The sequence below is a fragment of the Pan paniscus genome, chromosome 9 (assembly GCF_029289425.2).
Source record: "Pan paniscus chromosome 9, NHGRI_mPanPan1-v2.0_pri, whole genome shotgun sequence".
Classification (NCBI taxonomy): domain Eukaryota; kingdom Metazoa; phylum Chordata; class Mammalia; order Primates; family Hominidae; genus Pan; species Pan paniscus.
The window spans coordinates 71,042,716-71,062,671 of record NC_073258.2 but is presented as its reverse complement, the minus strand read 5'-3'; the positions used below and the strand labels follow the sequence as shown (position 1 = coordinate 71,062,671).

Genomic DNA, 19,956 nt, shown 5'->3' with positions numbered 1-19,956 from the left:
TTCTTTCCCCCTTCCTTCCTTCCTTCCTTCCTTCCTTTCTCTTTCTTTCTTTCCTCTCTCTCTCTCTCTTTCTTTTTTGAGACAGTCTCATTTTGTCAACCAGGCTGAAGTGTGGTGGCGCGATCTTGGCTCACTGCAACCTCCGCCTCCTGGGTTCAAGCAATTCTCTTGCCTCAGCCTCCGGAGTAGCTCGGACTACAGGCACCAGCCACCACGCCCGGCTAATTTTTGTATTTTTAGTACAGATGGGGTTTCGCTATGTGGCCAAGCTGGTCTTGAACTCCTGACCTCAGGTGATCCACCCGCCTCAGCCTCCCAAAGTGCTGGGATTACAGGTGTGAGCCATGGCACCCAGCCCAGAATTCACTTTAAAAGAAATATGTTTCCATGAAACCAAGACAAGCCAAAAGAAAATCAGGCCATGATAAAAGTCATCCAATCTGTTTCGTGCCTCAGCTGAAGACTGGGGAGGCATAAAATCTTTAGGGACCAAAGAAGTCTGTAACAGTGGAATGAAGAGCAGAGAAATAGCTTCATGAATAGACTAGAGGTTCCTAACATCCCATCGTGCAAGAGGCCCATTCTTCCTCCCCTGGGGGAGAACGGGGACTGCAAGTTTTAGTGCAGAGTCTCTGGGTGAGGTTAGGGGCCAGGTTCAAAGGCCAGACGTGCCACTGTCAGCTCAGGATCGAAATTCTGCCCCACCTACTCATGGTTCTGGTAGGAAGCCCACACGGGGTGGGGAACTGACAAGTCTCATGAGCATGTTTATTGCTTTTATTTGTGCTGATGAGCTGGGATTAGGCCCGAGACTCCTCAAATTCCAGGCCCCCACCCCCGATTCTCAAATCTGTGAGGGCCTCTCCCCAGCCCCTGCCCGTGCCCAGGGCCCTGTGGACAATGAATGCAGCCCCAGGACTGCCTCCCACACCTGCCCACATCCACAAGGCCTCCATGGGAAATGGCAAGAAATGGCTGCCCTTCCCTGTCCTGAGGCCATGGCAACCCTGCCACCACCCTCCCTGGTCACCTGGCGGCGGGCAGGGGCGGGGTCTCCACATGCAGGGAGACCCTTCTCTTCCAAGGGGGACTTGCGGTTCCCCTCTGGCAGGAGCAGGGCCAGGCCCTGGGAGTGGTGAGGAGTGGGCTCTGCCCCAGGCCTGTGGGTAAGGGGCGTTTACAGCCAACGCTGGCCAGCTCTGTCCCTCTGCGGGCTCGAGGATTAACTCTCTTAACCCTCACCCACCACTCCACAAGGAAGGTCACACTATCAACTCCATTTTACAGATGGGGACGTTGAGACCCAGAGAGGTGAAGCCACTTGCCCAGGGTTGCTCAGCCAGGAAGTTTGAGCTGGGTCCACATCCGCATACCGGGCTCTCAGAGGGGCTGGGCGGGGTCTGAACCCGCACTCGGAGCCCCGAGGTTGCGTCTCCACCACCTATGCATCCTGCCGTGGGCTTTGTCTGAAAGCAGCCCTTCTCCCATGGAGTCCGCCCTCACTTGCTTTTCAAAAGCAGCATCCATGAAGATGGCGAACAGATGCTGCTGCGGGGACAGCCCCACCCGCTACGGGGACGCATGTGGAGAACCAGCGGCGAGCCAGCGGGGTACAGACTTGAGCCCTGGGCAGCGACATGAAAGCAAACAGACTTTTATAGGGTTCCAATGTCCACGGCCTTCTCAGGATCTACCAAAGCCTGGGTCAGGTTCAACATCAGGGCAGTGTGGGCCTCAGCCGCCCCCCAGCACACATAGCCAAGAGTTTAGTGTGTGGCGTTCTCCGCAATGACCCCATGGACATAAATAATGTCCAGCAGGCTTTGAGGCTGGACTTCAAAAAGGCTAATGGGTCTTAGTTGCAAGAAAACATGTTGGCCATGATCTTCTTTAGTCCCTTTAATGGGAACCCTGGAAGCTGACCCCATGGCTGTCAAAGGGAGGGAGAGAGAAGGGGAGGGAGAGGGAAAGAGATGGAGACAGAGAGGGAGGGAGAAGGAGAGAGAGAGGGAGAGAGAGAGAAAGTGAGAGGGGGTAGAATGAAAAAGAGGGAGGTGGGAAGAGAGAGAGATAGAGAGGGGAAGAAAGAGAGGAGAGAGAGAAGAGAGAAAGGGAATGATAGAGAGGGAGAGGAGACAGAAGGGAGAGAGAGACAGAGAGAGGAAAAGAGAAAGAAGGACAGAGAGACAGAGGGAGAGAGACAGAGAGAAGTGAGAGAGAGAGATAGAGAGGTAGAGATGAATAAGAGGTGAGGAGGAGGACAGAGAGAAAGGGAGATCAAGAGGGAGAGAGAGAAGGAGGGAGAGAGAGAAGGAGGGCCCTGCCTCAGGGCCCTTCTCTTTTCCTGCCCTTTCCTGCCCTGCAGTGCTGTCCTGAGGTCTCTGGGCCCCTCCTGTAAACCCACTTTGAAGGCTGCCCTGTGAATCTGAGTGCCCATGCCTTCTTGACCCACCCCTGGGTCTCTCTTTGGGACATGGCTCTGACCTCAACAGGCCCTTGGCTCTCTGGAGCTGGCCCTGGGGTCTTGGTCTGGGGTCACCCTTGGGGTATCACACAGTGCTCATGTGGATACTGGGGGTCTTGCTCTGGGGAGGCCTCTCCTGGCTTGTGCAAAAGGCCCTTCCCACACTCCTCACATCTCAAAGCATGGTCTGGGAAGGACCAGAGCCTCAGCCACCCCAGGTGCTGGGTCCCCCAGACCAGCTGAGCCAGAGCCTGCATTTTGACAAGACCCCCAGGAGTTCCTGTGTGCATCCTGGGTCCTGCAGCAAGGCAGACCAGGCCAAAGCTGGAAGCTGTCACTCCCCCAGACCTTTTGGCCTGCCCTGGCCCTCAGCCATGACCCTGCCCCATGCTGCTACCCGTGTGCTCCAGCCTGCCCCATCCAAGGCAGCCAACTCCAGGATGACCTGCCCAGTGCAGCATCTCAGCTACTGGAGTGGGCTGAATGGTGTCCCCTACAAAGATATGTTCAAGTCCTAACTCCTGGCACCTATCAATGTGATCTCACTTGGAAACAGGGTTTTTGCAGATGTAACCGAGTTAAGATAAAGTCGTAGGGGTGGGCCCCAAATAGAATGACTGGTGTCCTTACAAGAAGAAGACACACAACAGAGACACACAACAGAGAGGGCCGAGTGACCACAGAGGCTGAGATTAGAGTGATGCGGCCACTAGCCAAGGAACACCTGGAGACCCAGTAGCTGGGAAAAGCAGGAAGGATCCTCCCCTGGAGTCTTAGAGGGAGTGGGGCCCTGCTGGCACCTTGATTGTGCACTTCTCACCTCCAAAGCTATGACAGCATCCATCTGTGTTGTTTTAAGCCCCCAGCCTGTGGCCTTTGTTATGGCAGGTGCAGGGCATGACATAGCTGTTATCCGATCTCCAAGAACTGGCCCCGTTGTGCACTCAGCCAAGCCCATCTGCCAGGTTGTCACAAGATGTCTCGACACAATGAACCTCCCGACTCAGTGAGGAGGCACGCATGGGGCATAGGGGTTGCTCACTCCTGTGTGGGGCTCGCAGCACACTTTGCCCAGGAGTGACACAGTGTGTCCCACCCACCGGCGCCCCAGGAACAAAGGCCAGGTCACACCTGCACAGCCAGTGGCCTCCATGACTGCTGCACAGTCCTGGCCACAGCAGATGGTCCCAGAGGTGGCTGGCACCCCTCAGGGGACCCTCTTGCTCATCTGTCCCCCTTTCTCTCCCTCCAGGTCCTCTTCTCCCTCTGCCTCCTCATCTAGCCTTCAGTGCAGGGATTCTCAACTGGGGGTGGTTTTGCCCCCCACGTACACTGGCAATGTCTGGGGACATTTCTGGTTTGTTTTCACAACTTGGGGAGGGAGGTGCTACTGGCCAGGTAGAGGCCAGGGATGCTGTTAAATATCACCTGCTTCAAAGCAACCAGTCATAATTTTGGGGGTGGGTGTCATAGACAGTGTGAGAATCTGATAGACTCTGTGGATTTTTCTCCCCAGGAAAGCTCACATAAGCCCTGAATTTTGCTTCCAGTTGGGTAAGATTGTGCAACTGGACTCTCTTGGAGGTGATCTTATTTTCAAAATTGCAAACCCTTTGCTCGTTGTAATCTGAGCACCCCTCTGGGAAAGGTTCATTCCCAAGAGTGCTTCTTCCCCCTGAAATGAACACGGCAGCAGCTCTGTCTGCTAACCACGCTGGCAGGGGCCCACACACACCTCAGACGCTGCGTGTGCCCAAGCAGCCTTTTAATAGATTCTGGCTCTGCCCCTCTCCAGGAGAACAGGCCGCCCAAACCATGGCTCCTTCCAACAGCCCTAGGGGCTGGTGCAGCTCAGATGAGAGCTCTGGGGTTTCCAGGAAGCCTTCATAAAACAGCTTATGATTTGAGAGGCTCCAGCAGGGATGTGGGAACATCTCAACTTCAGCTCTTTGAAAACTTGAATGGACGTGTCTACCCCACAATCACGGTTTCATCTTAAACACGGCCAGATCAACTGCTGAAAAGCCTCTTTTAGCCCTCAAGCCAAGTTACCAGTGAAAAGTTGGGGTCATTTCACTGGTTAAAAACTAGATCATTTTGGTGACAGTAACCAATGTCCTTATGTTTTGCTTTTTAGCTCAAAGTCATGATAGAGAATATAAAATATTTTAAAAGATATTTATGAGATAGTATTTAATGAGACTTGGAAAGGGTCTTTTCTCATCCTTCTTGCCGCTTCAGTATGAACAATAATATATGACACAATATCAGCCAAGCATCTGCCACAGGCCAGACTCTGAATTAAGCACTTTGCAAAGGTTACTTATGATAACTCAGTGATGCAAATACTCTTGCTATCTCCATTTTACAAATGGGGAAACTGAGGCCTAGCTTTTCCATCAGGATAAGTGGAGGGTCTGGGATCTGGCAGAAGTCAGTCAGAATTACTAGACCCCAGAAGTTCCTGTTGAGCATAAGATCTCAAAGTTGTAGTCAGGAAAGAATGATGAGGATGGAGTGTAAAATCCCCTGGGGAGGGGCCAGGCGCGGTGGCTCACGCCTGTAATCCCAGCACTTTGGGAGGCCAAGGCGGGCGGACCACGAGATCAGGAGATCGAGACCATCCTGGCTAACACAGTGAAACCCTGTCTCTACTAAAAATACAAAAAATTAGCTGGGCGTGATGGCGGGCGCCTGTAGTCCCGCTGAGGCAGGAGAATGGCGTGAACTCGGAGGCGGAGCTTGCAGTGAGCCGAGATCATGCCACTGCACTCCAGCCTGGGCAACAGAGCGAGATTCCGCCTCAAAAAAAAAAAAAAAAAAAAACCCTGGGGAACAGATGAGACACAAGGACCATGAAGCTCAAAATCCAGCTCTTTCGGCCTCAGCTCCCAGAGAGTGGCCTCGGCCACCAAGCTTCCCTGATGGAGCCGATTCCTTCCTCCAGTTCTAAGTTGACATGCTGAAACAAACCCTGTATAGTAGCCGCATTGTTCTGAAAGCCACAGGGCTGGAGGGCAGGACCGTGCGAAAACCCATCAGGAATCCACTGCTCGCCTGTTCCAAGTGTCTAAGACAAAGTCGGGCAGGACACTGTTCCCTGGCAGCTGCCCCCAAAGGCAGGGAGAAAGTCTCTGAATCCTTGTCAGGATCAAACTTTGCTTCCTGATCATCAAAACTTGTAAGGCTCCTCACCTGCCCTCAAAACTCCAGAGGGACCCATCTGGGTGGCCGAACTCACAATCTCCTGCCGGGTGGCCAGACCTCAGGAAGGTGAAAGGAGACCCAGACAGATGCCCCAGGTTCAACAAGACCCTTTGACTCACTAGGCCAAGGTCCAGGGAGGCCCCATGGAGCACGTTCCATTGATTTCAAGGAAAGTCATATCTACTTGTCACAAAACAGAGGCGTTTCCACTCCAGGTTCCCTAATTAACCTGCTTTTTGGTCTAAATACTCCGAGGACATTCTTATCACTGGACCAAAAGCATTTAAGGACATGGTGGTGCCTGTGGATGAAATTTCAAACCAAAGCCAACGTTCATTTTCAACATCCACTGGGGACTCCATGGTTTCTAAGTTAACCTGCCGACAACTTTTTCTGTTTTCGATGTGTTTTAGAGACTTTGTCGATTCTTGGGCAATCCGCACAGTGATGGCTCTGTAGGCTGGGGCCCTTCACCCAATATTCATGGAAGGAAGGGTTCCCTTGCAAAGAGAGGTTAAGATGACAGCCAGAGAACACACAGCAGCCAGCAGAGCCGCTGAAGGAAGCACCGCTGTGCCAGGGCTGCTAAAATCATTCTCTCTGCACACAGCTGCACCCTCGGCCCCGCAGCAGCCAGGCACTCGAGGGGGGTCGACCTTTTGTTCTCTCTCGAAATCTTTCTTCTAGGAAGATTCGTAGGCTTTGCTAGGGAGCAGGGCTTCAGAGCACAGTGTTACAGAGCCATGGACTTCAGAGCACCAACGACTCCCAGGGCTCAGCTGGACCCACTCCTCACTCTACAGATGAGAAACTGAGGCCCAGAGAAGGGCCGACCCCATCCAGGAAGACTCCCAGGAGAGCTTTGTCCTCCCTCCCCCGATTGGCAAATCTTCCCAGGAAAGGAGCTGACCAGAAGCAGGTGATGCTCTGACTCTGAAGGTCATGGCTGTGAAGGCCAGACCCTCTCCCAGAGCAGACATGGCCAGAGGAGCAGGTCAGGGCTCCCTAACTCTGTTCAAAAGCAATTTCTACCCCACCTTAACAAGAACAGTGTTTTTGTCTGCTGCCCTGTCGTCTTCTTCTTCTTCTTCTTCTTCTTTTTTTTTTTTTTTTGAGGCAGAGTCTCACTCTGTCGCCAGGCTGGCATGCAGTGGCGTGATGTCCGCTCACTGCAACCTCCGCCTCCTGGGTTCAAGTGATTTTCCTGCCTCAGCCTCCCGAGTAGGGGGGCCACAGACACGTGCCACCACGCCCAGCTAATTTTTGTATTTTTAGTACAGATGGGGTTTCACCATGTTGGCCAGGATGGCCTCGATCTCTTGACCTCGTGATCCACCCCCCTCAGCCTCCCAAAGTGCTGGGATTACAGGTGTGAGCCACTGCGTCTGGCCCGTCTGCCCCTTCTTTAAGAACAGCTTAAAGCTAAAACAAGATACCGGCCTCACACCCTCTGACTATAGAAGCAGCTGCCCCCCTACTGCCCCCCACGCAGCCCCCCCCCCCCGCCACAAACAGCGCGCAGTGAGATAGTTACGTCCTCGTCCCGCTCCAGCTCCAGGCCCGCCTCCAGGAGGTTGCCCTCGTACTCCTCCCTGCGGAAGCGCTTGTCATCCTCGTGGTAGTCCATCGGGGGTTCCGCCGTGCCTGCATCCAGCGACACCCCCTTGCCCGGCAGGGGGTGGTCCTGCTTGACGCTGCGAGCCCCAGAGGGAGTGTCGCTGTGCTGCACCCTCCTGACCAGGGTCCGGTTGCCCGAGGGCCTCTTGTGATGGTACACCAGGATGTAGTCCACCTTGCGCCGGCCGTCCCTGAAGTACAGGCCATACTTGCACTCGGCATCAGGGTCCACAGATAAGGAGTTCAGCAGCTAAGGGTGGAAGAAAAGACACCCATTCACCATCGAGCTGCTTGTGATGGGCCTTTGGAGGGTGCGCTGCTCCCTTCATCCACTCACTCCTCACTCACTCGTTCAACAAACGCTCCCTGAGCGCCCTCCACGGGCCGGGCGCTGTCCTAGGGCCTGAGATACACCTGGGAACACAGCAGAAGACCCTGCCTTCAGGGAGCTGAACTTCGAGAAGGAGGTATTCACTGCTAATCATTCATGAAGGTGCCAAGCCACATATGGTCCCCCAGAAGCCCTCCTGGTCTATGGAACTAGAGCAGGCTGGATGTCAGGAACCTCCCTGGCTGCTTGCAAAAAGCTATGGTAGGGGATGGTTAATGGGTACAAAAAATAATGAGAAAGAATAAGACCTAGTATTTGACAGTACAACAGGGGACTATCATCAATAATAATTTAATTGTACATGGACAAATAACTAAAGGAGCATAACTGGATTGTTTGTAACACACACGATAAATGCTTGAGGGGAAAATACCCAGTTTTCCATGAGGTGATTATTACATATTGCATTACCTGTACCAAAATATCTCATGTACCCCATAAATATATACACCCACTATGTACCCACCCAAATTAAAAATTAAATGAACAAACAAAATATCCCCCAGCAACAAAAGCTATGGCAAAAGCTACCAAGTGAATGAGGGCTCCCCATGCACATGGATAGGGGCTGAGGCAGAGCTGAGCTCAGGTTCTGTGCATGCAAATCTCAATCTCTGATGGCCAGTGTCAGAGGCAGTGCCATGTCAAGGTGGCCACAGGGCCACTAACTAGCTGTGTGTCCAGAGGTGAGGCTTTCACTGTCTTAGTCAGGGCTCTCCCCCAAACAGAGCCTGAGCAGAGGCCAAGGGTGCAAGCGTCTTACTTGGGAGGTGATCTCAGGTGCCAGAGTAGGGTGAAGGGGAGGGAGGCTGACAGGGGTGGGTTAAGGAGCGGCCACCGCTATGTGCAGCTGGGGTCCGTCCTGCTGGGGACCCTCGGAGTGACCTTGAAGGGCACACCCCACTGCCAGTACCCAGAGGGTGAGGAAGTTGGGTGATCATGCACCCGCTCTGGCCCTTTCTTGGCTGGGGGTCACTCCTGGGGTGTTAATGACCCTGCGCTTGCACCTTCCCCACACGTGGCCTGCGGCAGCACCTGCACGGTCAGTCACCTTTGGGTGCAGAGGACAGTGAGCCACTGGTATGGATGGGCACCGCTGGTGGGTGCCCTGGGGTGACCAAGGGGGCGGGGTTAGGGCTCCAACAGGGCCTGCCCTGCCTCAGTTTCCTTATTTGTTTGAAGGACTCTAGGGGGCCACGGGAGATAGCAGTATGGAGCAGTTTGTTTAAAAACCAGATATTCCCACAGTGGCAGTGTGATGGGACCATTGCTAAAGCCAAGCCTGCATTGCTGGAATTCCCGAGGGGTTTGGCCGGTTATCAAGACAGACAGGTCGATCAGCAATCTGGGTTTCCGAAATAAGAAAAAATAAATAAAGCCATGCTGGGTAGAACCTAACAGGCAACTCCAAGCTGCTAATGGTCCACAGAGCTGTGCCTCATCCCTCGAGCTGGCCGCCTGGTTTCCACCTCAGTTTCCTGTGGCTACGTGAGGACGCTCCCTAGGGCACTATCAGTTCCTGAGGGGCATCATCCGAGAAGAGGGCCTCCCTGATGGAGTGCAGGGACGGCGTGCTGCGCCAGGCAGGGCCCGAGCACCTGTGGCCTTTGGACAGAGCTGTGCTTGGGCCTCGCTGGCCTGGAGGGTCCCCCCACGTGGTCGCCTGGAGCCCCTGGGCAGCTTCCGGCTGCACCATGGCTCTAAATGGCTGTGCACTGGCCGGGAAAAGGGGCAGGCAGAATCCCTCATTCGAGGCAGGTGAGCTGTATACAACCCAAAGTGTATCAGGGAAGCCAGAGGGTGGAGCCCCTCCCCAAACAGTCAGCACTGCAGTGGGGGACAGGGGGAGGGAAGGCCTCGAGTGGAGGCTGTCCTTTTTAGTTGTAGGGGAAGGAGAGAGGAGGCTCTGGGCCAGGGCTGCTGGCTGGGGGCTGCCCCACCTTTCATAGGTGTTGATGTCAAGGGTCTAGACTCCTCTACCCCTGGTTAGGGGACAGTTGGGGCCATGTCCCTGGCACCTTGGCCTCTCTGGCCCTAGGATGCCTCTCCTGGAAACAGCATTGCTCACCGCCTGGGAGGGCCTGGTCAGCATCTGGTGCCGGCAGGAGGCTGAAACTAAGCAACTGACTTCTCTCTACAGTAACACAGGGCCCCGCTGTGCTGGTGACCTTCAGGAGGACCTGGACTCAGTGTGCGTGCCCCGCCCAGCTTGCCCTCTGTGACAAAGTCTGAGGGTGCTTAGGGGCCACGACCATGCCCATGTGGGTGGGTGGCTTGGGAGGGCTCAGGGGGAAGGGTGGGGGAGGGCTGGCTTTTGAGGGCAGTGGGTTCCCATGCCCAGACCCATGAAGGATGGGGTTCATGGAAGACCCCAGTATTGCAAGTCTGTAGCCAGCACGGGGGGCCTGCATTCCTTCTGCAGGAGAAGCACGAAAGAGCTATTCTTCTCAATTCGCCAAGGAGGAAACTGAGGCCCAGCAGGGCAGGAGAGCCCGGGTTACAGCGCAGGCGGGAGGCTGAGCTCAGCCTCAAGTCCCATCTGCACGCCCAAGGTGCGGCCCCCCTTAGTAGGAGCCGCGACTCAGGGTGACGCTGTTTCTCGGCCCAGGTATGTCATCTCGCTGAGTCCCCACAAGCTGACCCTATGAGGGGGTTACTATAGTTAGGTCTATCTGACCTGGAGGAAACTGAGGCTCCCATGGGTGAGCTGCCCAGCTCAGTGGCCCTGAGTACCAGACTCCTGCTGGCTGACCCCAGTGCAGGGCTCTGTCTCTGGTGCTGAGGGGCATGGGGAGAGTGCAGCCATTTGGCAGGCCTCAGTTCTGTCCCAGCCTGGGGCAGTGGTTAAGCAGGGCCAGTAGAGACAGCAGATAAGCACAGGCTAGTCGGGAGGTTTGGGCAACACCAGGCCACAGGTATGTCTGGACAGTGTGGGGCAGCAGGTGAGGCCAGCCCAGGACAGGGCACTGGCTTCATGGCAGGCCGTGTAGTCAGCCAGACCTGGGTCTACATCTAGGCTTGGCCCCTCTCCAGCTGCAAGGCCTGGGGGAGGCTCTGGACACTCTGAGCCCCAGGGTTGGTTTCTGCTAAATGCGGAGCAGCGGGAGGCTTCACTGAGGGGATGATGGTCTCTGCTAAGCTCAGCACACACTGGCCAGAACGTGCCAGGATGGACGCTCCATCTAATTCTGGGGCCAGGCACCTGGGAGCCATCCCCGTCACCCTGATGGCCACCCAATGGCAGATACGCTTTCCCCTCAACATCTCAGGGAGGTCAAACAAGGGCAGGGTTACAGGGAGCTGGTGACTAAAGGTGCTTTTTTCTCCCCATGGCTGAGGGGGCAAAAGAGCCCGACCGGAAGCTGCTCTTGGAAGACAGAAGCCCATGTGCAGGGAATGTGCCAGTGCCCAGCAGGTGAATGCAGGGTCTCGAGGGGTCGGAGGGCACACCTGCCTGAGTCCCAGGCGCACCTGAGGGCTTCGGCTATTCCTCCTCATCTCCTCCCCATACTGCCTTCCCCAGTCTCCTCTCCCCCTCCCCCAGGCCTTCCCCAGTCCCTCCTCCTTGCCTTTGCAGACACTGTGTCCCTCCCTGTACGCCCTTTCTGTCCTCAGCCCTTTGTAATTCAACCTGGTTTTCAGGGCACAGGGCAAATCCAGCATCCTCTGGGATCTGAAGGTGGCCAGCCCCTCTGGCCTCTGCAGGTCTCTCTGTGCTGGGACTGCCTCTGAGCCATCTACCCACAAGTTCTTAACTTGCAAATTAGCCCCAAAGCTGGATGGCAGGACCCCGGAGGCCTGGCCAGGGACTGTCTAGAGATGTGTTAGGACAGAGCTCCAACCTGACCTCAGTACACAGGGACTGAGAACCTGGTTGGGGCTCCATAAACACTCCTGGTTGGCAGGGATAATGATAATAGCAAACAAATCCTTAGAGACAGGGAGGAAATTCCACAGGGATCCCTCCAAGCCAGAAAGCAGGGAAATTACACTAAGGAGTGGCCAAAAATCCTCTATCAAGTTGAAACAGGGAAGGTTACCAGGTTCAATACGAACCCCCATCATCTGTCCACTGGGGGCCTATCAAGGGACACGCCTACCCTCAGGGGCCTACAGTCTTTGGGAGAGCAGAAACATCATCTAACTTCCCATGCACGGTGGAGGGAGAGACAGCACTGGGGCCTGATCAAGAGTGGGCATCCTCCTACCTGTGTTCAAACACCAGCTCTGCCACTCACCAGCTGTGTGACCCCAGGCACACAGCTTCGTGTTTTTGTCTCTCCATATCCCTAAGACCTACCTCATGTTATATGACCTCCCTCATGGGGTTGCTGGAAGGATGAAACCTGTTAATATATCTTGTAAAGAGTTTCCAACAGGGCCTAGCATAGAGTGAACCTTCAACAGAAGTTTGCTGTAATTGGGAACTGAGACACACGTACAAATAAAGAACTAGGGGAGGACAGGGGAAAAAAAATCTTGTGGCCAGAGTGGACCACAAGTGAAAGATGGTAGCAGTGCCAAATCCAGACTTTAAAAAGTTACAGAAGGAGCTGGATGTGATGCTGGGACCAGCAGGAGGCAGCACCAAGCACAGGTGTGGGAGTCCCAGCGCCTGACTCTGTCACTGATTTGCTGTGTGACCCTGGATAAGCTGCTTTGTCTGTTTAGGTATTAGTTTTTAAGGTGTGGGCTCTCTCCCGTCTACACTCTAAAAGGCTGGGAGGCTCCCAGGGTCTGGAGAGCAATCCTGAGCTGGGCTTGGAGAGAGTTGGGAGGTGAATGCACAGCAAGGACCAGTGCGTGTGACTTTATGGTGCCCTTCCACGGAGCAGTGGAGTGGGTGCCTTTCTTGTGTAGAACGGGACAAAAAGGCAAAGATGTAATTGCAGTGGGAGGGATGTGGGTGAGACTTTGTGCATAACTTCCAAATTCGAAGGCCTGGGAAAGCTTCAGAACATTTCTGTTTCTGTATTCTTAAGAAAGGGGCAAGCAACCCCTCGGTGCACCTTTGCTGAGGGTAAGGGGTTTCTTATTCATCTTTTCTTTTGAGACGAATTCTTGCTCTGTCGCCCAGGCTGGAGCGCAGTGGTGCGATCTCGGCTCACTGCAACCTCCACCTTCTGGGTTCAAGCAATTCTTGTGCCTCAGCCTCCCAAGTAGCTGGGATTACAGGTGCATACCACCACGCCTGGTTAATGTTCATAATTTTAGTAGAGACTTGGGTTTCACCATGTTGGCCAGGCTGGTCTTGAACTCTTGACCTTAGGTGATCCACCAGCCTCGGCCTCCCAAGGTGCTGGATTTAGAGGTGTGAGCCATGGCACCCAGCCCTCTTATTCATCTTTTTGATGGTTAGCACTGAATATGCGGTTGCTGAATGAATGAATGAATGCAGGCATGTGTGAATGAACAACAGAGGCTGGGTCTTGTATACTGTGGCTGGCTGTGGTCATCAGATCCAAGGATACAGAAGCTGAGACCCAGGCAGGCCAGCAACTTAAACACCACAACCCCCAACTGGGAGCCTCAGTTTTCTCATCTGTGAGATGCCGACAAAGACATCTGGACTTAGGTCACAGGATTCTTGTGGGGATAAAATGTGATGGATGATCTGAAGGTATTTTGAAGACTTCCTTCTGCATAACTGAGGGAGGTCCTGGAAGGTGCCTCCCTAAGGAAGATAGGAATATGGTGGAAGAGAAATACTTCCCTGAGGCCCCAAGGGAAAATGTGAAGGACAAAGGTTCCCTTCACAGCAGGAGTGTCCTGGAAGACCTGTCCCAGGCGCCATGAATGGCAGCCTATATCTGGTCCACACCTGCCTCTATGAACCCCTTCCTCAAACTCCAACAAAAGGGCAGAAGGGGGAAAGCAATCCTATGTCCTTTAACCTTTAATACTGTCCTGGGACTCCGGGCTCTGGTTTCTTCCGCTGGTCTCTGGAGTTGGTACTCCAGGAACTAAATTCATATCCATATGAAATATCTTGATCACTCAAGGGAATCTACAATGTTCACTTTCTCTGAAAATGGGCTAAATGAAATCAGTGGCCTGTAAAATTTCTTTTGGTTTTGAGACTCTTCAAATTATAGTTAAGAAGGGAACATCAGTTTTAAACTTCCTTTGTCTTCTAAAAAAATTTTAAAATCAGGTCACTACATATCAATGTACGATTATGGGGCACGTTCCATAATCTACAAGCAGATCATCTCCCACAGCAGATAAGCCAGGAAATACTAGGCAGATACCAGCAAATCAGGTATCTCTGGAGTGTCTGGGCTTGTTTGGGGCACACAGATCCCAGACCATGGACAACCACCAGTTTCAAGGAAGAAAGTAGAAACACTCAAAGATTAACAGAGGGAAATGGAAACAAATTGCATTCAACCTGGCCTCTGGCTTTCAAGTCATTTCTTCTTATACCTCTGCACAGAAACAATGAAGTCATTTCCACCCTTGAACTTGGGAATGAAGAGAGGCAAAAGTCACAGGCTGGGAACCGCAGCCTGAATTGGATGAACTTATCTTGTGGTTGACTTGTGCATGTATGAGTTTCACGCCTGAGAACAGGATAGGAACTTTTGAAATGCAGCCCACGCCCTCTGGCCCTCGTGTGTACAGAGCTGCCTTCGTTGGGTGACTCAGGGTAATGACTGAGCAACAACTGTTGGCTTGAGTGGTGCCAGGGATGTCCTGGGAGGCTCTCCCTGCCATGCTGCCTGCCCTGCACCAACAGGCCCCTGCTCCATGGCTGCAGCCTCCAGCCTGTAGCCTCCAGCCTGTCTGGCCATCTACCGGCAGATGCTGCTCCCAGGGTCTGCCTCCCACAGCGCGCGCCTCTGATTCAGCCTTCCAAGCTCACAAAACAAAGTACGTGTAACGGAAGTGTTGTGTGGAACCCAGGAGCTGATGGTCTCATCTGGGCCCAGCTGCCTCTTTGCAGACTTTATGGCCTTCACCTGGGTTTGCAGGAGGCAGATAGTTTCTGGGTCTGGATAAGCAATGGGTCCTGGAACAAAAACTCTAGAGACCGGGGGCTATTCAAGACAGGCTCCATTTCTTATTGAACATTCAGTTCACCATCAGGTCTTGTCTAGTCTACCCCCAGAGCATCCATTTCTCCATCACCTTGGCCACCACTACCATCCCCTGGCTCCTGGCTGGTACCTCCATGGTCCCACCTTTGGGACTTTGAGTATGCAATGTTTTTGAAAGACTCAGTCCCTACCCATTATGGGTAGAATTAGCTCCTTCTCCAGAATGTTTATTCTTCAGGCAGGCTTTCTGCAGCTACCTGGTCTGTGTCCTGGGCCCTTCCTAACTGTCCTCCCAGCTGATGGGTGACTTGGAGCTGGTCACCTGCCCCTCTGGGCCTCAGTCTCCTTGCCTGTAGCAATAGCACCTACCTCACACGTTGTGAGAGTTCAATGAGCTAAGACACAGCACTGGCCCAGCACTATGGAATAGTCCCTGTCACTGCCGTGGATAACGGGTAACGTTCCATCACCATTTCTTAAGTAAGCTCCAGATGGGCGGAGCCTTCCCTGTCTCATTCTTTGAGGGTGCCCAGGGGCCAGCATGGCCTGGCACATGGCTTTGATCAAATGGCAATCCCTGAGCTCCTCCAGCCAGTCCTGTGAGTCACAGGTAGACTCCCTCTCCATCTACACCGGTTCCCAGTGCTCCTGGCAGCTCTGTGCAATCTCATTTCCTGAAGAGATGCCCCCAGGCCACCCCCCTCCACTGTGACCCAAGGGGTGCAAGGCCCGACCAAGGCCAGAGTCCCTGCTGTCGCTGGAACAGAGACTCAAAGCAGGAGCTTTGCTCCCGCTTCATTCCCTGCCTCTCTGTGAACTCCAGAGACCAGAGGGACAGGCCAGGGCCATCCTCATCCTGCTTGAAGCAGCCCTGCTGGGCCTGACGCCTGGGGAGGGGCTTTGATGGGGTCTGCATGGGAAGAAGGTAGAAGGGAGCTTCTGTCCTTAGGTCCCACAAATTGCTGCTGAGAGCTTCCCTCACCCCAAGAGGAGATAGCCAGTCCCAGCCCTGTCCTATCCTCTTCCGGCAAACTTTGTCCTTCAAGCCAAACCCTTCCTGGGAGAATTCTGCCCCCCTCTCTAAAACATAGGGTTACCTAGACCTCTGGGTCTGGCCCTGGGGAGGGTGGTGGGGATATTGGGGACCTCAGGATGGGGTCCCCAACTTACATGACTGGCTTCCAGCCAGTGCCCCCACCTGAACCAGGCCTGGGCGCCCAGGGAAGACAGGGGCGAGGGTAGAAAGCAATCTCCAATGATTGACACCCTGGGCTTTGAGAGTTTCGGTGCCAATGCCAGGGTACCAGGCCCAGTGCCCTGGGCACAATATGCGTTTCTGGCAAGTGAGGACTCGGGACTCTGGCCCCAGAGGATAGTGAAGCAGTGGGGCCTGGCAGCTACCATCATCGTGGAGTGGCGACCAACTTGGCCTTCACCCAAGACCCCCACCATCACCCTCACCCTGGTTGCCCCAACAGGTACCCCTGGCCACGAGCCAGGAAGGGAAGGTCCCATCCAGGGCGCCAGCCGTGAGCTCTTGGTTGGGCTCCGAGCTGCAGCCCCGGGAGAGGCGGCTTCGGGGCCGCAGAGCTCCGAGGCCGGGCCATGCCTGGGGGCCCGGCGCTGCGCTGGGCGGAGTGGGCGCCGCGCTCCGAACGCTCAGAGCGCAGGCGGGGCGCACGCACTTGGCCAGGGCCGGCGCGCCCTTCCCGGCACGCACGTGCGCGGGTGGGCGCCGCGAACCCTGCGCAGAGGGTGCGGCCCCCGCCCTGGGGTCCCAGGAGGCCCTGCCGCCGCCCGGTTCCCGCCCTCGCCAAGGCGCAGGTGCGCGGCCCTCCCGCCCGGGTCGCGGCCGCCCGCACTCACCGTGCCCTCGGACGGCAGGTAGCCGATATCCTCGATGGCGCAGATGTTGATGATGTGGACGCTGCGGTCCTCGGCCGGGAGCGTCGAGTACTTCTCGTTGACCCTCATCGTGGCCGCCTGTGCGCTGGGACCGCCGGGCGGCGCGCCCTCCCCATCCACGGCCCCGGCGGCCTCTGCGGGCGGAGACCGCAGCGTTCGCGGCGCGCTCGCAGGGGGCCGGGCCTCCCCGCGCCCAGGCCCGCCAGGGACGTGGCCGCCTCCCGCTCCGCCCGCCGCCCTGGCCCGCCCGGCCCGCGCGCTCGATGCGGGGGGCGCCTGAGCCTCTCGGGGCCGATCGCGCCGCCACCCGGCTGCTGGTCCCGCGGGCCGGCCCGCGCCTGGTCAGGAACTTGGACGCCAGCCGGCCCTCCTTTGCCTTAAAGATATAAGCGCTCTCCGCCCGCCTATGGCAGGGGCGGTGGCCGCGCCGGTCAGATTTTCCGTAGAAATTTAAACACAGGAAGAAAAAGTATTCCATTCCTGCAGGCCCCTCCAAGTTTTATTTTTATCCAGGGAAAGTGCCCCTTTGGATTTTTGAGGGTTTTCATACCGGGTATGAAAGGGGGGAACTTTCAATAGCCCCACCTGAAATAAAGTCCCCGAGTGGCAGGCGCTTCTGTGGCGCGTCACCTCCGCCTCCGGGGGAGTGAAGCTTCTGAGATTGGAGTCTGGATCTCTGCCCCTTTCCCTCCACCCTGGCAAACTCCTGCTGTCACTCAGCACTCACCTCCTCCGGGGAGCTTGCCTGGTTCCTGCCGACCCGCCCCCTCCAGCTGCCCGCGCTCCTGGGGGAGTCTCTCCCGGGGCAGTCATCTCCCTGGAGCCCACTGATGTTACCGGTGCCCCCGAGTTTACGGAGTGCTTAGTGTTCTGTGCCCAGGTGCGTGCAGCGTCCCTGATGTAGGACGTGAGTGTGTATCATCTCATTTAACCCCGCACCTGCAAGGTTGGAATGCGGGTCCTCATTTTGCAGAGGACACTCAGGCTTAGGAGGGCCAAGGACCAGTCCGCATCCTCTGAGGTGGGGCGGGGCTCCTGCAGAGCTTTCCCCACTGCTGGGCAAGGCTGTCCTGCTTTCTGGAGGGGCGGAGCGGGGGGGATGGTGGCTTTGATCTCTCTTACCCCCGGACCTAGCAGGGGTCTGGCACACTGCAGATCTTCAAGTCTTCTTCCCCTAAGGAGAATAAGGCAGGTCCCCAGGGGACGACCACACTCAGGTTAAGCCCCAGGGGCCATGCTGGCAACCACATCCAGTGGAAATAAAGTGTCCCTCTGCCTCTCACATCCTATGAGTTCTTCACGGCGTGCATCAGATAGCACCTCCTGCAGGAAGTCCTGCTGGATTCTCCCCTACTGTCCCCTTCCCACCCAAATATGCAGGCCTTCCTGTCTATCCAAAGAACCTGCCTGAACCCTAACTAGCACTTCATTTATTCCGTCTCATTTTACAGTGGGTTTTCTACCAGGTTCACACAGCCGATGCTCAATAATTGCTTGTTAAATGGCCACTGGGGAACATTCAAGGCCTACAGAAGTGATTAGAAAATTGTCTTTAAAGGCCACGATGTCGTCAGCGTGCCATGGTTCCAAGCATGGAACCTGGAGTCAGCTAGGATAGGGTTGGAGAGAAGGGGTGGGGTCTAGCTCCAGCTCTAGCACCTTCCAGCCTTGTGACCTTGTGCCAGCCTCCTTGGCCTCAGAGCCTACTGGGCCTCAGAGCCTCCTGGGCCTCAGAGCCTCTGCCTTCTCATGGGAGTTTTGAGCGTGCCTGAAGCTGCCAGGCTTAGCAATGGTGACTGTTGTCACTACTAATGTCATCTTGTCATGATCTACCCTTTCCTGGTGCCTCAGTGAGACTCCCCCATTTAGGCACAAGTCCGTGACTTCCTTGAACTTGGGGCAGTGCAGGAAGGCTATTTGGTTCTCAGGCTGGTGGTGCCAACGGGCACTGAGTGGCCCTAAAGGACCCTTTGTCTGCACCTTGGACAGCGAGAGAGCGTTTGGAGAAGTGCCCCAGGCTGGCCAAATCCATGCTAGGAACAGTGCTCCACAGCCTCTGCTCCTAAAAGTTCAAGTGTCCAGGGCTGGGAGAATCCCACACGCACGTACAGAGGATTATGTAACTCCATCCACTTATCTTTGTTGGTAAACAACCAACATTGTGTAATACTAATGTACTGTCTTTTCAAATTTGTGTTTGAGTGCCAACAGACCTTCCAGAGCTCTATGAGGTGCAGTTTGCATGAAAAAAAAAAAAAAGAGTAAAAATATACTTGGCCAAATCTGGACACACTGGTGTTCCCAAAGGTTTGGGAAGTGACATTTCTGGCCTGAGAGGGCTCTGGGGCTTGGAGGCTGCCTGCTGGGGGGCCATCTCCTAGGCAAGGTGGCCCCACCTTCTCCCCAACAGCACCCCTTGCGGCTTTACTCAAGAAACAGTGCTTAACCTCTAGTTTCTGTGATTTATACTGTAGCCAGGCTCAGGGCATCTGCTTGCCTGTAAGACTCCACTTTCTTTGCTATTGCCACTATGTTTATTTTTTTCTCTCCAGTATCCCCACATTCTGTTTCCTCTCGCCCCTTCCCCAAGTCTTCCCAGGTGGACAGTGTGGACATGCCACAGCAAGGGCAGAGGAAATGCAGCGTGGCCTCTGTGCAGCAAGGGCCAGAGAGGACCAGTTCTGCCTCCAGGCCTCTCGTGGCCTTCGCCGGGGGTTCGTGGGTCTAGGGATTTCAGGGACCGACACAAAGTAAAAACAATAGCCCCCCAAAATAGGAGCGGAAAAAGAATTCCTGTAGCTGGAGATATCTCCCAAGCCAGGACAAGTTTACAGGGTCCTTTTTGTTCCATAGATGGTTCTCTTCTCTGGTTCCCTGTCCCCGCCTGTGTCCTATGGGTCACTTTGCTGGGATTCTCTCTCCACTCCAGTCACTAACTGCTTATACGTGGGGGCTCTCCATAAACTGTTGCACCCAGTTTTCTTTTTGTCTCAGTGATTTTTATCACTAAAACCCCACAGGGACAGATTTTGTGGGCAGGATTAATTCCCCGCTCATGAATTAGTAAAACCCTTGTCTAATTCGTCTAGATGGTGCATTTCATTATGCGAAGCTCCGGGCTTCCCAGCTGGCCTGTTTGGCCACAGTGTTGCTCTTCAGTGTCATTTGATGGCATGCGCCAACTGATACAGGTACAGGTGTCTTTGCTGACTTTTTTTTTTTAAATATGGAATGCTTCATGAATTTGCGTGTCATCTTTGCGCAGGGGCCATACTAATCTTCTCTGTATCATTCCAATTTTAGTATACGTGCTGCCGAAGCGAGCACTTTGC

General features: G+C 54.8%; 1 protein-coding gene and 1 non-coding gene across 5 annotated transcripts in view; both read right to left on the bottom strand.

The window, feature by feature from the left end:
• ANO1 (anoctamin 1) overlaps positions 1-19,956 on the bottom strand; it is a 203,460-nt gene that overhangs the window by 94,111 nt on the left and 89,393 nt on the right. For 3 of the 4 annotated variants that reach the window (XM_055093698.2, XM_055093699.2, XM_055093700.3), the window contains exons 2-3: positions 16,586-16,758; positions 7,206-7,538 (exon numbers count right to left, since the gene is read on the bottom strand). In XM_055093698.2, the coding sequence (XP_054949673.1) occupies positions 7,206-7,538; positions 16,586-16,758 (506 nt within the window). Of the gene's footprint in view, positions 1-7,205; positions 7,539-9,747; positions 9,877-16,585; positions 16,759-19,956 lie in introns of those variants that run through there. The other variant, XM_055093701.2, reaches the window with a different exon arrangement.
• Positions 19,845-19,951, bottom strand: LOC112441348 (U6 spliceosomal RNA). Its single transcript, XR_003029269.1, has one exon. It is a non-coding gene; the product is annotated as a U6 spliceosomal RNA (small nuclear RNA).